At 45.2% G+C, this 19,673-nt stretch overlaps 1 protein-coding gene across 13 annotated transcripts in view; it reads right to left on the reverse strand.

Annotated features, from left to right (window-relative positions):
- The window catches only part of KATNIP (katanin interacting protein), a 154,761-nt gene that overhangs the window by 56,545 nt on the left and 78,543 nt on the right, over positions 1–19,673 (reverse strand). For all 13 annotated transcript variants that reach the window (XR_004541078.1, XM_033963019.1, XM_033963016.1 and 10 more), the window contains one exon: positions 15,482–15,691. Coding sequence is in view for 12 of the 13 variants with exons in the window: in XM_033963019.1 (XP_033818910.1) it covers positions 15,482–15,691 (210 nt within the window). In the remaining variant the exon portion in view is untranslated. The remainder of the gene's footprint in view (positions 1–15,481; positions 15,692–19,673) is intronic.

Genomic DNA, 19,673 nt, shown 5'->3' on the forward strand with positions numbered 1-19,673 from the left:
CTAACAGAAAGAAGATTATCAAAGGAACAAACCCTAATCTTCCATTCTGTTACGTCCCTTCCGGATTTTATACAATGGGTAACGTACCAAAACAATGGCAGCACATAGGGAGGGACAGTAGAACCTGCCCTCAACACCAAGGTCCCAAAAGGGGTGAGTGAGCACCACATCCACTTGGTAAAAACAGGTAAAGGTATGAAGAGAGGACCAAGCAGCCGCCTTGCAAAGTTCATCTGGATGAATCGCACAAGACTCTACGCAGCAACTTCTAGACGTGAGCCTTAAGAGAAACCAGCAGCTGCTTGCCACGGGTGATTAAAGTCATGGAAATAACCAGGTGAAACCACTGTTGGAAAACCTTCCACGCTTTGGCATAAGAAGCCATAGTAGAGGGTTTCTGTGACTGCAAAAGCATCAAGAGGACTACATCTGAAGAACAACACTTCAGCAAAGTTGAGCACTCAAGAGCCATGCCGGAAGACCAAAGCGCTGTGGATTGTTCATGGGCACTGGACTCTGACCGAAAAGGTTGTCAGGGAGAGGGGGGTTGAGCTGCTTGTCCCACTGAAGACTGATAAGATTCACAAACCACAGATGACGAGGCCAGTCCAGAGCAACTCAAATCACGATGCTGGGATGCTTTGCTATCTGGCGGATGACCTGACCAACCAGAGGCCATGGAGGGGACACATAAAGGAGCTCGTGAGATGGCCAGGGCTGAATGAAGGCGTCCAGCCATAAGTTTCCTCACCCTTTTCGATGACTGAAGAAGCACCTGACCCTCGAGTTCTCTACTGACACCATCAAGTCCATCTGGGACCGACCCCAGTGCTGTATGATCAGATAGAAATGCTTTCCACAAAGGGACCATTCTCCCGGGTCCCGGTCTTGTTGACTGAGGTAGTCTGTCAACTACCACTACATGCACCACTGAGAGAGACAGAAGACGTAACTCTGTCCAGCAAAACATCATGTGAGCCTCCTGGCCCAAAGGAGCGCTTCTCGTGCCCCCTTGACGAATTATATAAGCCACTGCCATGGCACTGTCTGTTCCTTCCAGAGTGGGCTAGAAGCGAATAACGCCAGGCAAATAGCCTGAAGCTCCAAATGATTGATTGATCTAAAGAGGAGACCAGTGCCCCTATATTATCTGGATCCAAAATAAAAGCAGCATTAGGAGATGAAGGCAGCAAAATATTTGCATGACACAATGCAATCGAGCTCAGCCATAGCCGGACGAGAGAGCTCCTGAAAAGGGACCTCTGCCACTGGTTTAGAAGAAGCCAATGTGCCCGTTGGCTGCGTCCAACGAACTGGATCCAAAGAATACACTTTCCAGAGGAGCCCAAAAAAGATTTGGAGACAATTCACAATGTGTGCACTGCAGGGCCCTGCTGAAGCGCTTGCACCACACCAAAAGAATCCTCAAACTCGAAACGCAGGCATTTGGCTCCAAACTCCAGAACAGTCTCTGGACAGGATATTTCTCTGAAATCATGCACACAGGCCGGCTCCCTAGCCCTGTAGGACCTGAAATAGGCTCCTGCCCCCTTCCCAGTGCGCTGTGGAACACAATATAAGGTCACAGATCTGGCGACAGGGGATGTGGAGTCCAACCCGAATGATTTTTAATCAAATTGAGGGGTTCTGAGGCTGAAATTAAACTTTGAAGAAAGCTTAAAATCCAAGATGGCCACTGCCAGTGAATTTGCACCAAAAACAGCAAAAATAAACAAAATCTGAAAATAAAAAATTGCGATTTAGGATCTGGGGAGCTGGGGGACCTGACCCCTAACCTCATAAACTGTGAAAAACGAGTTTAAATACGTTTTACAAACCACCCCCGAAGTTCCCATAGGAAATAATGGAGGGTTACTCACAGTCATTGAAGTGCTTTGTCTATCAGCATTTTCACAAAGCAGCTAAATAGCACAGTTACTTACCGTAACAGGTGTTATCCAGGGACAGCAGGCAGATATTCTTAACACATGGGTGACGTCACCGACGGAGCCCTCGGTACGGACCTTTTTAACTAGAAGTTTCTAGTTGGCCGCACCGCGCGTGCGCGAGTGCCTTCCCGCCCGACGGAGGAGTGCGTGGTCCCCAGTTAGTATAAGCCAGCTAAGAAGCCAACCCGGGGAGGTGGGTGGGACGTAAGAATATCTGCCTGCTGTCCCTGGATAACACCTGTTACGGTAAGTAACTGTGCTTTATCCCAGGACAAGCAGGCAGCATATTCTTAACACATGGGTGACCTCCAAGCTAACAAAGAGGGAGGTGGGATGGTTGGCCATTAGGAAAATAAATTTTGTAACACAGATTGGCCGAAGTGTCCATCCCGTCTGGAGAACGCATCCAGACAGTAGTGAGTAGTGAATGTGTGAACTGAGGACCAAGTGGCCGCCTTGCAGATTTCCTCGATGGGCGTGGAGCGGAGGAAAGCTACAGAAGCAGCCATAGCTCGGACTCTGTGGGCCGTGACAGTTCCTTCCAGTGAGAGACCGGCCCGAGCATAGCAGAAAGCAATACAGGCAGCAAGCCAATTGGAAAGTGTCCGTTTGGAGACAGGACGACCCAAACGGTTGGGATCGAAAGACAAAAATAGCTGAGGGGATGTTCGGTGAGCTCTGGTACGATCAAGATAGTAAGCAAGGGCACGCTTACAATCCAGCGTGTGCAACGCCTGTTCCCCAGGATGCGAGTGAGGCTTAGGGAAGAAGACGGGCAGCACAATGGACTGGTTAAGGTGAAAAGCCGAGACCACCTTGGGAAGGAATTTAGGGTGGGTACGCAGAACAACCTTGTCATGGTGAAAAACAGTGAAAGGTGGGTCGGCAACCAGTGCATGCAGTTCGCTAACCCTCCTGGCAGAGGTGATGGCAATTAGGAAAAGCACCTTCCAGGTAAGAAGCCTGAGCGAAGTTGTGGCAAGAGGCTCAAACGGAGGTTTCATGAGAGCTGAGAGAACCACATTCAGGTCCCAGACGACAGGAGGAGGCTTGAGAGGCCGTTTGATATTGAAGAGCCCTCTCATAAATCTGGAAACCAGAGGATGAGCTGTGAGGGGTTTTCCGAGAATAGGCTCATGAAACGCAGTGATGGCACTGAGGTGGACTCTGATGGAGGTAGTTTTGAGGCCAGCAGTGGACAGTGAGAGCAAATATTCCAAGACAGTTTCCACCGCTAAGGAGGTGGGTTCCTGATGATGCCGGAGACACCACGAGGAGAATCTGGTCCACTTCTGATGGTAACATTGGAGAGTGGCCGGTTTCCTGGAGGCGTCCAAAATGAGGCGGACCGGTTGAGATAGATTCTCCGGAGAGGTCAGCCCGAGAGAAACCAAGCTGTCAGGTGGAGCGAAGACAGATTGGGATGCAGTAGAGACTGATGCTGCTGCGTAAGTAGAGTAGGAAACAGAGGAAGTAGAATGGGTTCCCTGGAGCTGAGTTGGAGCAGGAGTGAGAACCAGTGTTGGCGAGGCCACCGAGGTGCGATAAGAATCATGGTGGCGTGGTCCTTGCGGAGTTTGGACAAGGTCCGCAACATCAGAGGAAGTGGAGGGAAGGCATACAGGAACCGATCCCTCCAATCGAGCAGGAATGCATCCGGAGCCAGACGGTGAGGAGAGAAGAGTCTGGAACAGAATTGGGGCAGCTGATGATTGTGAGGTGCTGCAAAGAGGTCCACCTGCGGAGTGCCCCATCGAGCAAAGATGGATAGCAGAGTCGGAGGGTCCAACGTCCACTCGTGAGGTTGAAGGATGCGGCTGAGATTGTCGGCCAGAGAGTTCTGTTCGCCCTGGATATAGACCGCCCTGAGAAAGAGATTGCGGTCCGTGGCCCAGGTCCAGATGCGCAGAGCCTCCAAACAAAGGGGGCGAGATCCGGTGCCGCCTTGCTTGTTTATGTAGTACATGGCGACTTGATTGTCTGTGCACAGGAGGAGGACTTGAGGACAGAGAAGATGTTGGAAAGCCTTGAGGGCGTAGAACATGGCTCTGAGTTCCAGGAAATTGATGTGATGACGACGCTCCTGTGGGGTCCAAAGTCCCTGGGTGCGTAGATCTCCTAGGTGAGCTCCCCACGCGTAGGGGGACGCATCTGTGGTGATGATCATAGAGTGGGGGGGCAGATGAAAAAGTAGACCCCTGGAAAGATTTGAGGAGTTCAACCACCATTGGAGAGATTGCTGAAGAGATGATGTCACAGAGATGGGATGAGAAAGAAGATCCGTAGTCTGTGACCATTGGTTGGCGAGAGTCCACTGAGGCGTACGAAGGTGGAGACGGGCCAGAGGAAGGACATGCACCGTCGAGGCCATGTGACCCAGGAGGACCATCATCTGTCGGGCAGGAATGGAGGGATGCATGAGCACCTGATTGCAGAGATGGAGCAGGGTCCGCTGGCGGTCGGAGGGGAGAAAGGCCCTCATTAGCGTGGTGTCCAGAACTGCTCCAATGAATTGAAGTCGCTGGGTGGGAAGCAGATGCGACTTGGGGTAGTTGATCTCGAACCCCAGGAGGTGGAGGAGAGAGATGGTGTGATGAGTAGCTTGTAGCACGAGTTGAGATGAAGGTGCTTTCACCAACCAATCGTCCAAGTAGGGGAACACCTGGAGGTTGTGAGACCTGAGGAAGGCCGCTACCACTATAAGGCACTTGGTGAAGACCCTGGGGGAGGAAGCGAGGCCGAACGGTAGCACCTTGTACTGATAGTGGTGGTGCAGTACCTGGAACCGCAGGTAGCGGCGAGAACTCTGATTGATGGAGATGTGAGTGTAGGCCTCTTTGAGGTCCAGGGAACATAGCCAGTCGTGTTGAGAAAGAAGAGGGTAAAGCGTGGCAAGGGAGAGCATTCTGAACTTCTCCTTGACCAGACACTTGTTGAGGTCCCTGAGATCGAGAATGGGACGGAGGTCTCCCGTCTTTTTGGGAACCAGGAAGTAGCGGGAGTAGAATCCTTGACCCCTTTGATCTGGAGGTACTTCTTCGATGGCATTGAGAAGGAGGAGGGATTGAACCTCCCTCAGGAGGAGGGGGGTTTGAGATGAGTGTGAAGCAGACTCTACGGGAAGGTTGTCCGGTGGAAGAGTCTGGAAGTTGAGAGAGTAGCCGTGGCGGATGATGATGAGGACCCACTGGTCCGACGTGATGACTTCCCAACGGCTGGAGAAAATGGTGAGACGACCCCCGATGGGCTGTGGAAGAGGTAGCAAGCTATGCCCTGGAGAGAAGAGTCAAAAGGGCTGAGATTGTTTAGCAGGCTGAGGAGGCTTAGAGGGTTGAGTGGCCTGAGATCGAGCCTGGGCATGGTGTTGCTGTTGACGGGGTCGCCGAGATTGCTGGGGAGGCGGATTGAGTGGCCTGGCTGAGAACCTCCGCTGATAAGATGATTGAGGCCGATAGGGTCGGGCAGGCGGAGCCTTCTTTTTCAGCTTGATCAGGGTGTCCCACCTGGTCTCATGGGCAGAGAGTTTCTGGGTGGTGGAATCCAGCGACTCTCCAAAAAGTTCATCCCCGAGACAGGGGGCGTTGGCCAGACGATCCTGGTGGTTGATGTCCAGGTCGGAGACTCTGAGCCAGGCTAAGCGACGCATGGCTACGGCCATGGCAGAGGCCCGAGAGGTGAGCTCGAAGGAGTCGTATATCGAGCGGACCATATACTTGCGCATTTGGAGAAGGCCAGAGATGTGTTGTTGGAATAGCGGGACCTTGCGCTCAGGAAGGTACTTCTGGAGGGCAGACAGTTGTTGGACCAAATGTTTCAGATAGAAAGAAAAATGGAAGGAATAGTTGTTTGCCCTGTTGGCAAGCATGGCATTCTGGTAAAGCCTCTTGCCAAACTTGTCCATGGTCTTACCTTCTCTGCCAGGAGGGGTAGAGGCATAGACACTGGAGCCCTGAGTCTTTTTTAAGGTGGATTCAACCAGAAGGGACTCATGGGGCAATTGAGATTTGTCGAATCCAGGAATAGGGATGACACGGTAAAGGTTGTCCAGTTTACGGGGGGCTCCCGGTACCGTGAGGGGACTTTCCAAGTTTTTGTAAAATGTTTCCCGCAGGATGTCATGCACGGGAAGCTTGAGGAACTCCTTAGGAGGTTGCTCAAAGTCTAAAGCCTCTAGAAAGGCTTGAGACTTCTTTGAGTCAGATTCTAGTGGAAGGGATAGGGCAGCAGACATTTCTCTCAGAAATTTAGAAAATGAGGACTGCTCTGGTTTAGAGGTGGCATCGGGTGCCGATGGTTCCTCATCAGATGAGGAGGGATCCTCCTCGGTACCGAGAGGAGTTTCCTCCCATAAGTCAGGGTCCCTGACCTCTGGTGCATGTCGAGACACCGGGGTGGAGGGCGCGGTATGGCGAGTCTTGGACAAAGACTTTCCAGAGCGCACCGAAACGGTACCAGGAGAGGACGACCGGCGTCGATCTCGGTCCCGGGAAGAATGCCGTACCGCCTGGTGCCGAGGAGGATCCAATGTGGCATGGGAATGAACCACCGGATCGACATGGAGTTGTTCGGCCGAAAGGATCGGCATGGAGGTGTTTACCGGTACCGAAGGGGTGGACACCGGGGGCTCGGTACGGGGCTCGGGCCGGTCTGGTACCGGAAGGAGCGGTGCCAGGATAGTGGGCAACAGGTGTTCAAGTTGTTGCTTTAACTGTTCCTGGAGTTGAGCTTTTAAGATGGCCGAGATACGGTCATCCAGGGGTGGCATCGGAACCGCTTTCTTTTTCTTCGGTTCCTTGGATGCCGCTCCACGCCCCGGCGATGAGGAGGCCGATGACGAGGCACTCACCGAGATCGGGGCGGAGCGTTTGCGGGACCGGTGCGATGCCGGTAGGGCTGGTGTCGCCACCGTAGCCGGAGGGCGCTCGAGGGAAGAGGAAGGCTTCTTAGCCGGCTTACCTGGCGCCAGCGACGCCGATGTGGGGTCGGTCGGTGTCGAGGTCGACGGTGCCGATTTTTGAGGTACCGCCGTTGAAGATGAGGAGTCCATCGCCGACTCGGTGCCGAAGAGAAGAGTTTGTTGAATTCTTCGGTTTTTAAGGGTTCTCTTTTGAAGAGTGGCACAGCGGGTGCAGGAGTCCGCCCGATGCTCCGGACCCAGACACTGCAAGCACCAATTGTGTGGGTCAGTGATGGAGATCGGGCGTGCACACCGCTGGCACTTCTTAAAACCGACCTGCGGGGGCATGAAGGGGAAGATAGCCTCCGCAAAATCGAAGCCCGAGGCCTGTATACTGGCAACAGGCCCCGCCGGGGCAAAAACGGAAAAAAGGGGAAAAAAGCAAAGTTTTTTTTTTGGCAAATCAAAGTAAAATAAACCCGAAGGTAAAGAAAGAAAAATAAGGAAAAAAAGCGCGAGCGGGAAGGCAAAAAAAGTGGTTTCAACGGCCGTTGAAAAAACACACGCGTCTTCTTCGCTCCGCGGAAACGAAGAAACTGGGGACCACGCACTCCTCCGTCGGGCGGGAAGGCACTCGCGCATGCGCGGTGCGGCCAACTAGAAACTTCTAGTTAAAAAGGTCCGTACCGAGGGCTCCGTCGGTGACGTCACCCATGTGTTAAGAATATGCTGCCTGCTTGTCCTGGGATAAAGGATTCTATTCTGAGGATTTTTTGCCTCAGAATAGTTCCAAATTGACCAGAGTTGAAGTTCTTCAGACTACCAGTTGGCTGGGCACTGACTGTAATCTCCGCCCCCACGGATCCTCTCCAAATGACTGGGGGCGGAAAATGCAGCCTGCACCCTGAAACCTTGGGGGATTTTCGCTCAGGACACATAACAGCCTGCGCTTAAACCCCTGACAAGGTCAGCAGGCAAGCTAACTCCTAGGGGAATGGATCCCAAGTCAAAGAATGTTGGCACACAACAGGCTGGTTCCAAAGATTCACCAAAGTTTCTTCATGAAGCAGCAGTCCACAGTCGTGGGACTGTGTCCTTTCTTCTGACAGAGGACCACTGAAAAGGGATCTCCAGGCATATGAAGCCACAGAAAAAAAAGATGACTTAAACAAAAAATAAGAAAAAGAAGCAGAGCAATTCAAAACACTTCTGCACGGATTGCTGGCAGAAATTGAAACTGTAAAGGGCTCTAACTCATTCTTTAAGGTAGGAGAAGTACATGCTCAGAAAAGTGTTTTGGATTTCTTCAACTCCCAGATTGCAAGAAGGGATTGGACACCTAGCGTACGGAATCTGGAAAGAATGTAACAGAAACGCCTTTTATAAAAATACATTGAAGCTTAAGTGTACAAGTGCACTTACAAAAATCACACAATTCTTATACATGCAATAATGTTATCATGTATATAAAGTTAATGATGCAAATAATTGATTACTTAAAATAGGGGAATTAAAACATGAAAACTGTTTTGCATAAGCATTAATGCAATATATATATATTATATTATATTATTTATATGGGTGTCAAAGGAGGAACGGAGATCGGCGGCGGCAGGAGGAACGGAGATCGTCGTCTGGCTTCGGTCCGGCTTGTGGAGAGCAGGGAGGCTGTGGGGAAGAGAAGGGGGTGGGTGGCAAAGGAGGAACGGAGATCGTCGTCTGGCTGTGGTCGGGCTTGTGTAGAGCAGGGAGGCTGTGACGTACAAAGCGAGTAGGTGGTGACGTAAAACCCACGCATGCGCACTCGTATTTTCGCGACGGATCAGGGAACACGTTTTTTTAGTGCGCATGCGCGGCCTATCATTTTATTATATTAGATACTAGTCTTTAAGCCCGTTACATTAACGGGTGCTAGAATAGATGTGTCTTTCTCTCTCTCTCCTTGGCTGCTTTCTGTCTGTCTTTCTTTCTGTCTCTTTCTCCTCCGCTGTCCACCACCAACCCTTGCCAGCTCCCCCTGTCCAGCAGTAGCCCTTCTCCCTTCCTTTTATGTCCCCCGTGTCCATCAGCACCTCTTCTGTGCTCCCCCTGTCCCTCTTCCCTGCTCTCCAGTCCATCAGCACCTCTTCCGTGCTCCCCCTGTCCCTCTTCCCTGCTCCCCAGTCCATCAGCACCTCTTCCGTGCTCCCCCTGTCTCTCTTCCCTGCTCCCCGGCCCATCAGTGGCCCTTACCTGCTCCCCCTGTCCAGCATGTTCGTTTGCAGCCTGGTGAGGATAGCGGCCAGCTGTAGCGAACCTCGCAGACCGCTATGCACCTCAGTAGCAAGTTTCTTCTGACGCGATTGCATATGTCAGAGGAAACGTGCTACTGAGGTGCTGAGCGGCCTGCGAAGTTTGTTACAGGCGGCCGCTATTCTCACCAGGCTCCTTTGAAGAGAGGCGTCGGCAGCAGTACTGGGCGGTGATGATGGGTTCTGGCGCCGCTGGGAGAGAGCTTGCCTGCAGCTTCCTTCAGCAGCAGCAGTTGGTGAGTGAGGGTGGGAGGAGGGGAGTGACCAGAGTGTTCCCTGCCGCTGGGTTCTAAAATGGAACACGGCCACGGATCACACACCATGGCGGCAAGGAACACGAAACCCATAGGGTTTTATTATATAGGATATATATATATATATATATATATATATATATATATACACATATATACATACACACACACACACATATATATATATACATACATACACACACACTTAAATAGAGGCATTAAAACCTGCAAACTGTGTTGCATATGCATTAAAATTTTTTATATAATATATATATACACACACACACACGCGCGCATACATACATATATCTTAGGATGATGTATGGAGAAATTACAACTAATAATTTTCTGCAATTTAATCTTACCAGATCAATCCAGAGCCTATGGGTTGTGTCCATTGACCAGCAGATGGAGACAGAGACTAAAAACTTGTGCGCTCTGTCCTATAAGGACATTGTGCACATTAAGGGCTCCTTTTACTAAGGTGCGCTAGCGTTTTTAACGCGTGCTACAATGCCGCGTGCAGTAGCCCCGCACTATACAGAAAATACTAACGCAAGCTCTATAGAGGCATTAACGTGTAGCGCGCATGACAATGTAGCACGTGCTAGCGCACCTTAGTAAAAGCCCTAAGTCTTCAGTATTTTGAATGGCAAAATAGCTCCGATTAGGTGTTTTCATTTCATCTGTTTTAGTAAAATTAATAAGCTATAACCTTATGTTTACATATCCATTTTTTTAAATAAGTATAACAAATATTAAAAGTATAATGGATACATCAGATCCTGTAATATAAAACTCTTACAGCAACATGAAAATTTATTTTCTGGTCAGGCCTGGTAGGATTAAAGGAAGGAGGAAAGAAAATTATCAGGCAAGACAATTTCTGAGGCTGCACCTCAATTAAAATTTTTAATCATGATTAATTGCACAATTAAGGTATTTATTTATTTTATTTATTTGCACTGCAGCTCCTTGTGATTCTGTGCAAGTCACTTAATCCTCCACTGCCCTAGGTACAAAATCAAGTAACTATATATATATAGTACAAAATCAAGTGTGTGTGTGTGTGTGTGTATATATATATATATATATATATATATATATATATATATATATAGTTACTTGATTTTGTACCTAGGGCAGTGGAGGGTTAAGTGACTTGCACAGAATCACAAGGAGCTGCAGTGCAAATAAATATAAATCTCATCCCCTTCCTTTAAAGGTTGATAATCTCTTTCTCTCCCACCCACCTCCAATCCCAGATTCAATACCTTGCCCTTTTCTCCCTTTCTTCCTCCCCAGGTCCATTATCTTCTCTTTCTTTCCCTCCCTCTCTCCACCTCCATGACCAGGAACACAAACTTGGTGGTAAGCAGCACCAAGATCTTCTTGTGGATGCTGGAGCTCACCATCCTCAGTCAGTTTCCGCCGGTGGCCCATCCAGTTTTGCTTGCAAGTCTGTAGCTTATGCCCTCCTCCCACATGGGTTTGGCATCAGCCCCCTCCCTCAATCCTTCCCTTGATGATATACCTTAAAAAGGTGGTTTTCAGCTGGTCTCCAGCAGTGGCAGTGTTGAACAGCTGTCTGCAACTTGCTCTGAAGCTTTCTCTATGGCCTATCCCACATCCTGACATTTTCTGTTTCTGCATGGGCAAGATGGGTCATAGGGAACATTTACAAAGTAAACCCCAGGCAGCATATGTTCAATGCTGTTACTACCAGGGACCAAAAGAAGAATGCCTTTATTGTAGGCTGGTGGGGGTGGGGTGGAAAAGATGTCAGATTGCAAAAAGACAGGAGTTGGGCATGGAAGAGAATAGAGATGTGTGGAGAAGACAGAAGATGTTGCAGTGTGATTTTGTTTTTTAAATCACAATAATTAATGCATTAAATTGCAGAGTTGACTACACTAATAATTGCAGTATTTAATTTCTTCCAAAACCTGTGGGATGTAGTAATGCAATCCTTAAGAAGGATGGAGTCTGAAAACTTGCCTACAAGACTTCAGCTCCAATACAACCTGAACTTGTGCACCCACAAGAATCCTACAAATGCTTCACAAATGAACAGGATTACCGAAGACAAAAAAAGGACACATGACTCCACACAGAGCCCCACGCACACTCCACCCATTTCCTTGGTCCCTCTTCCCATCCTCTGTAGAATACAGGCCAAAACAAAACACATGCCTATAAGCCAATCACCATATTCACCCATGACAAGACAATTAGTGATTGAAAATTATTGGTCACCTGCAGATACTTAAGGAGAATGTGATTAACAATTAGCAAATGAAGCAACTTAAAATCCACTGCTGGGTCAGACCAGTGGTCCATTGTGCCCAGCAATCTGCTCCCGCGGCGGCCCTTAGATCAAAGACCAGTGCCCTAACTAAGTCTAGCCTCACCTGCGTATGTTCCGGTTTAGCAGGAACTTGTCTAACTTTGTCTTGAATCCCTGGAGGGTGTTTTCCCCTATAACAGCCTCCAGAAGAGCATTCCAGTTTTCCACCACTCTATGGGTGAAGAACTTCCTTACGTTTGTACGGCATCTATCCCCTTTTAACTTTAGAGAGTGCCTTCTGGTTCTCCCTACCTTGGAGAGGGTAAACAACCTGTCTTTATCTACTAAGTCTATTCCCTTCATTATCTTGAATGTTTCGATCATGTCCCCTCTCAGTCTCCTCTTTTCATTGAGAAGAGGTCCAATTTCTCTAATCTCTCACTGTATGACAACTCTTCCAGCCCCTTAACCATTTTGGTCGCTCTTCTCTGGACCCTTTCGAGTAGTACTGTGTCCTTCTTCAAATACAGCGACCAGTGCTGGACGCAGTATTTCAGGTGGGGGCTTAGCATGGCCCAGTGCAGCCTCCAGAATTGTACACAATATTCTAAATGAGGTCTCACCAGAGTCTTATGCAGAGGCATCAATATCTCTTTTTTCCTACTGGCCATAACTCTCCCTATGCAACCTAGCATCCTTCGAGCTTTCGCTATCAGCTTTTCAAACTGTTTGACCACCTTAAGATCATCACATACAATCACACCCAAGTCCCGCTCTTCCATTGTGCACATAAGTTCTTCATCCCTTAAATTGTACCATTCCCTCTGGTTTTTGCAGCCCAAATGCATGACCTTGCATTTCTTAGCATTAAATTTTAACTGCCAAATTTCATATCATTCTTCAAGCTTCAACAGGTCTTTCTTCATGCTATTCACACCATCCAGGGTGTCTACTCTATTGCAGATTTTGGTATCATCCGCAAAGAGGCAAATCTTACCCGACAACCCTTCAGCGATATCATTTATAAAAATGTTAAAAAGAACAGGCCCAAGAACAGAACCTTGAGGTACACCACTGGTAACATAACATCCCTTTCTTCAGAGCGATCTCCAATGATCATTACCCTCCGTTGCCTTCCACTCAACCAGTTCATAACCCAGCTCATCACTTTGGGACCCATCCCAAGGGCATTCAGTTTATTTATCAGATGTCTGTGTGGAACACTGTCAAAGACTTTGCTAAAATCTAAAAACACCATATCTAGCATACTTCCTCTATCCAATTCTCTGGTCACAGAAATTGATCAGATTTGTGTGATAAGACCTACCTGTAATGAATCCATGTTGCCTTCAGGCTTTTAATCCACAGGATTCCAGAAACTTGACCATTCTGTTTTAAAAGTGTTTCCATTAATTTGCTTACCACAGAATTCCCTACTTCTTCCTTACTTCCACTTTTGTGGAGAGGGACCACATCTGCCCTTCTCTAGTCCTCAGGTACCACTCCTGACTCCAGAGATGCATTGAAAATGTCAGTCAGCGGAGCTACCAGAACTTCCCCAAGTTCCTTCAGCACCCTCAGATGTACACCATCCTGCCCCATCGCTTTATCTACCTTTATTTTAGCCAGCTCCTCACGAACACAATCCTCTGAAAATCGATCAGGATTTATTACTCCTCCATCCCTATTCATGTTTGTCTTCTGCGGTCCCGGTCCAGGCGCTTCAGCCATAAACACAGAACAGAAATATTTGTTAAGCAATTTGGCCTTTTCTTTATCAGCTTCTACATATCCCTCCCCTTCACCTTTGAGTCTCACAATGCCACTTTTGTACTTCTTCCTATTGCTAATATATCTAAAAAATGTCTTGTCTCCCCGTTTTACTGTGTCAGCTATTTTTTCTTCCATTTGCATCTTTGCTTTCCTGACTACACGACCAGCCTCTCTTAACTTTTCCAGATATTTCTGCCTGTCTTCCTCTTTCTGCAAACTTTTGTAGTTTATGAAACTTAACCTCTTATTCCTTACCTTCTCAGCTACTACTTTTGAGAACCAAAGCAGCCTCCTTTTCCTCTTACTTTTACTTACTTGCCTCACAAAAAGGCACCCTTACAATTGCTCCTTTCAGTTTTGCCCACTGCATTTCCACTCCTTCCAGACGTTCCCACCCACATAACAATTCCTTGATGTAAACCCCCATTCGGTCATTTGCTTATACTGGAACCTATTCTATGAACACTACACCAAGAATTATCACTATGCCTGCATCAATGCCTTATTTGCATTATCCATTAATAACAAATATTGCTTTTATGCATGTTAAAGGTTGATATTAATGTACTCTAGCACATTAGCCCCTAAAAGGGAACATACTTTTGAAATATCTACACTGGCTACCATTCCCACTAAGAATTCAATTAAGATATTAATGCTGATTTTTTGGGCAGTATAAATGGCAAATCCAAGTACTGTACCTGGCAGAGAAATTACAGGAGCTTGAAATCAGACTCAGATTTATAATAAAGGATCTCGACACAGAAAGAGGATGTTTTCAATGATGGTACCCAAATGATGGAATAAATAGTTCAAGGAGACGCGATGGGAGAGGAATTAAAAACACAACAAGTACGTTAGGACTCATTTGTTTTCAGTTGGATAGAATGAGGACAGAGGCTTTAGCAGGGAGAATTGCTGTAATGGTGACTGGTAAAGTGTTTTATTAATATTTGATGTACTCCCTAATATAATAGCTAAGTGGTTAACAAAATTCTCATAAGGAAAGAATGAAATCATAATACACAGTATTCATAAATAAAAACAAACTCAAAATAAAGAAAAACTAGTCAATAATAGTCTCAACCTCAAGGGGTTACTTGATTTTATGGTATTTTAAATTTGTAAACCACCTTGATTTGACATTTTGTTAAAACTCTATGGTATAGAGATGTATATAGATCCAAAAAAACAAATCAAACAAAAGACTACCTTTCCTTTAACACTCCTCTAATATAACTAGTGTGGACAGGACACCAAATATAAAAATTATTATTAGAGTTAAACATACAGACATCTCAAAAAGCCTTAGACTACAATACTGGATTTCTTCATATGCTTCTAACAACAAGTATCAACCACCAGAGATAAAATCATCAATGCCATCAATAAGATAGAAGGCAAACCTGTGTACACTGGCATAAATGAAAATATTTACAACACAATAGTAAAATCATTAGTTAGGAGAGCTGACATCCAGAACCAGATTTTTAGTCTTGCTTTCAAAATAAAAAAAAATTAAAAAAAAAAATATCAGGATTTTGGTTCTGGCATAGTTTTTACTGAAGTGCCTTCTAAAGCATGTTTGTGAATAAACTGATTTATGGTTTTTAATAATATGGAAGAACAGAAAGGTTTCTGCAATTTATTCAAGGAAAATTTTCTTTAATGCTAAACAAATCTTGAAATTTTAAAGTTAGGGAAATGATATCAGGTCCATCAATTCATTTAACATACTGAAATCCCCTACCCCCGCCCTTTAGAGACTTACAAATTCATGCTAAAGTAACAACCCTTTAGCAAACCTGTATGAATTATAGATACCAACAGCAAATCGGGACTCAATTTTAATGGAAAAATCATTCATATATTATAATGCAGCTGATCTTTTGGAACTTAGCAAAATCTGAAATAACTTGTAAACTACTATTTGTCCTTTACAAAGCACTCTTACAGCATTCCTTTTTACTTTTAAAAAAGATGGCATTATCAGGGTCAATTACACACAAAAATATAAAAATGCAGCTTACTTTCACTTTCCCATTGACCAAACAGCTCAGATCTCCAGGGTAAGCAGCATTTCGAACATCAACATCATGGGGGGAAACAAAAATCTTTCGATTCTTTAAATCATAGAACTGCACTTCTGTCAAGCCCACGCTGCTGCTATTCCCCCAGTTGGACAGTATTTCCATCGTCACATAAATTATGTCTTGTGCTTCTCTTGTTCTATCTGTCAACTGCATTTAAAGAAAAAATGCAAGTAACAACAATCATCATTCAAAATCATTATTGTCTGTGAAGATAAAGTCAGCAGCCACCTTTTTAAAAAAAAAATATATATATATTCTCAACATTTAAGGGGCTCTCCTTTCAAGAATTTTGCCACTGATTTAGAATGAGGCCCAAGAAAGCACAGACATGAAAAAAGGGGATTGGACGAGTTCATGAAGGAAAAGGGGATCCATGGGTACAATTAGAGGGTTACTATACAGTACAGAAGGCTGTAAATTAATAGAGTAGTAGAGAAATAGATCACTACAGGTCATTGACCTGGGGAGTCACCACGGGAGCGGACTGCTGGGCGTGATGGACCTATGGTCTGACTCAGCAGAGGCAATGCTTATGTGCTTATACTTCAATATAGCCAAATCCATGACCCTTTATCCTTTTCTTTCCATTCTCACCTCATAATTTTTAGTGGACTTCTATTGGTAAAACACACAAACAACAGAAGAATAATTTTCAAAAACATTTAAATAGATAGGCCACCATCTCAGGTAACAGTGTTCTATGTATTATAAACCTATGCATATGTTCTACGTATTATAAACCTATGCACCTGATATGTGGATGGAGTTAGACCTGTAAAAGTGCATCTTTACCTGGACTGACTGAATGCACAGGTGAAATTTCCAGAAAGGAATCTATTTTATGCAGGCACCATAAGTGCCTATGTGCCTTCATAAAATAGGCTCCCAGAATTAACAACAACACAGAGCATTTACACCTGCTCTGAAAACTGTAAATTGGCATGTACTTTACATGTTTAAACATATATTTTATAAAAAATAAATATTTATATAGAAACATGATGGCAGATAAAAGCCAAATGGTCCATCCAGTCTGCCCATCTACAGTAACCATTATCTCTTCCTCTTTCTAAGAGATCCCATGTGACTATCCCAAGCTGTGTCGAAATCAGACAGTCTCTGTCTCCATCACCTCCACGCATCTACCAGCCTTTCTGTAAAAAAGTATTTCCTTAGATTACGCCTGAGCCTATCACCTTTTAATTTCATCCTATGCCCTCTCATTCTAGGGTTTCCTTTCAAATGAAAGACTCGACTGATGCGCATTTACGACATGTAGGTATTTAAACATCTCTATCATATCTCCCCTCTCCCGCCTTTCCTCCAAAGTATACTGTATAGATTGAGATCTTTAAGTCTGTTCCATACACCTTATAACGAAGACCACACACCATTTTAGTAGCCTTCCTCTGGACCGACTCCATCCTTTTTATATCTTTTTCAAGGTGCAGTCTCCAGAATTGTACACAATATTCTAAATGAGGTCTCACCAGAGTCTGATACAGGGGCATCAATACCTTCTTTTTCCTACTGGCCATACTTCTCCCTATGCACCCTAGCATCCTTCTAGCTTTCGCAGTCACCTTTTCAACCTGTTTGGCCACCTTAAGTTCATCACATACAATCACACCCAAGTCCTGCTCTTCTGTCGTGCACATAAGTTCTTCACCCCCTAAACTTCCTTCGGGATTTTGCAACCCAAATACATGACCTTGCATTTCTTAGCATTAAATTTTAGCTGCCAAATTTCAGACCATTCGTCAAGCTTCGTCAGGTCTTTCTTCATGTTATTCACACCATCTGGCATGTCTACTCTATTGCAGATTTTAGTATCATCTGCAAAGAGGCAAATGTTAACCTGACAGCCCTGCAGCAATACCGTTTATAAAAATGTTAAAAAGAATAGGCCCAAGAGGCACACCACTGGTAATATCCCTTTCCTCAGAGCGATCTCCATTGATCACTGCCCTCTGTCGCCTTCCACTCAACCAGTTCTTGACCCAGCCCGTCACTTTGGGATCCTGAGGGCACTCAGTTTATTTATTAGACGTCTGTGTGGAATACTGTCAAAGGCTTTGCAAAAATCTAAATACACCACATCTAGCACATTCCCTCTATCCAATTCTCTGGTCATCCAGTCAAAGAAATTCATCAGATTTGTCTGACAAGACCTACCTCTAGTGAAGCCATGTTGCCTCCAGTCCTGTAATCCACAGGATTCCAGAAACTTTACCATTCTCTGTTTTAAAAGCATTTCCATTAATTTCCTTACCACAGAAGTCAGACTTACCGGCCTGTAATTCCCTACTTCTTCCTTACTTTCACTTTTGTGGAGAGGGACCACATCTGCCCTTCTCCAGTCCTCAGGTACCACTCCTGACTTTAGAGACTCATTGAAAAGGTCAGTTAGCAGAACCACCAGAACTTCCCTAAGTTCCTTCACCACGCCTCCATCCCTATTCATATTTGTCTTCTGTAGTCCAGCTCCTGGCACTTCAGCTGTGAAAACAGAACAGAAATATCTGTTAAGCAATCTTGCTTTTTCTTTATCAGCTTCTACATATTTCTCCTCTTCACCTTTGAGTCTCAGAATGGCACTTTTGCACTTCTTCCTATCACTAATATATCTAAAAAAATGTTGTTTCCCCGTTTTACCGTGTCAGCTATTTTTTCTTCCATTTGCATCTTTGCTTTCCTGACTATACAACCAGCCTCTTAACTTTTCCAGATATTCTTGCCTGTCTTTGTCTTTCTGTGATCTTTTGTAGTTTATGAAAAGTAACCTATTATTCCTTCCCTCCTCAGCTACTACTTTTGAGAATCAAAGCGTCCTTCTTTTCATCTTACTTTTACTTACTTGTCACACAAAAAGGTTTGTCGCTCTTACAATTACTCCTTTCAGTTTTGCCCACTGCATTTCCACTCCTTCCAGATGTTCCTATCCAGACAACAATACCTCGATGTAATCCCCATCCAAACAAAGTTAGTTGTTTTTTTTAAGTCTAGATCCTTTATTTTTGAATGAGCCCTCTCTATACCCATCTTAATATTAAACCGTACCATGCAGTGATCACCCACTGTAACATCAGAAATACTTTCCCTGTTTGTAAGCACTAAGTCCAGTATGATCCCTTTCCGCGTGGGTTCCATTACCAACTGCTGGAACAGTTCTCCTTGTGGAGAATCCAGGATCTCCCTACTTCTAGAAGACCCCGCAATAGGGATACCACCTCTTGAAACACCTCCACACAGACTTGTATAAAATTTATGTGCACCCTTTCCATGTGAGAATTTTATGCACTTAAGCAGTCACACAATTTTGTTAAAAAAGTTCTTTTTTCTGTGTAAAATGGCTTTTACAAGCAGAAACAGCTTTATATAATTTTCTCCAGAAAGGGGAAAAGTTTCAGTAGGGTGAGTAAGTCTGCAGGTGTTTTTTGTACTGGTGAACCTTCAAGCCAGTTAAAAAAAAAAAAACAACCTAAAACAAACCCCCCAAAAAACTATTCAGGTAGTTTGCCCTTTAAATTTGCTTCTATATGGTTAGCAAGTAATAATAATAAAAATACCCATTGAAATGCAAAATCCACCATTGAAAGACATACATAGAGTTATGAAAATAAAATCATCAGGTTGCTTTTCCTCTCTTGCCCGGGGAATGGTTTATTTTCTTTGAGCCAATTCCAACTCCCTTATTAAACCCAGTAATCCAATTTAGCTCAATTCCACATAAATTTCTCAAACTGTCCTTAAAACATAAGTACTGTACCTTCAAACCCCCATCAGAAATGGTTATTTATCCAACTATTGAAAAATTTGCACACTCAAGCAATACATCAAGAAAAAGACTCAAGCATTTAAAGCAGGGATGCCCACACTTTTTTGGCTTGCGAGCTACTTTTAAAATGACCAAGTCAAAATGATCTACCAACAATAAAATTTTTTTAAAAAAAACAAAGCACACTGTGCGAGAAAATGTTAATTATCATTTATATTTGGGGGGGGGGGGGTTTCAAAGAGGTCAAGGCAGATAACTTTAAAATATGCAATGTCAACTCAGTAACAACTATACAAAAATAGACAAATATACCCTCTCCCATTTTACTAAACCGCAATAGCGGGTTTTAGC

Source organism: Geotrypetes seraphini, chromosome 11 (assembly GCF_902459505.1).
Source record: "Geotrypetes seraphini chromosome 11, aGeoSer1.1, whole genome shotgun sequence".
In the NCBI taxonomy this organism is placed as follows: Eukaryota; Metazoa; Chordata; class Amphibia; order Gymnophiona; family Dermophiidae; genus Geotrypetes; species Geotrypetes seraphini.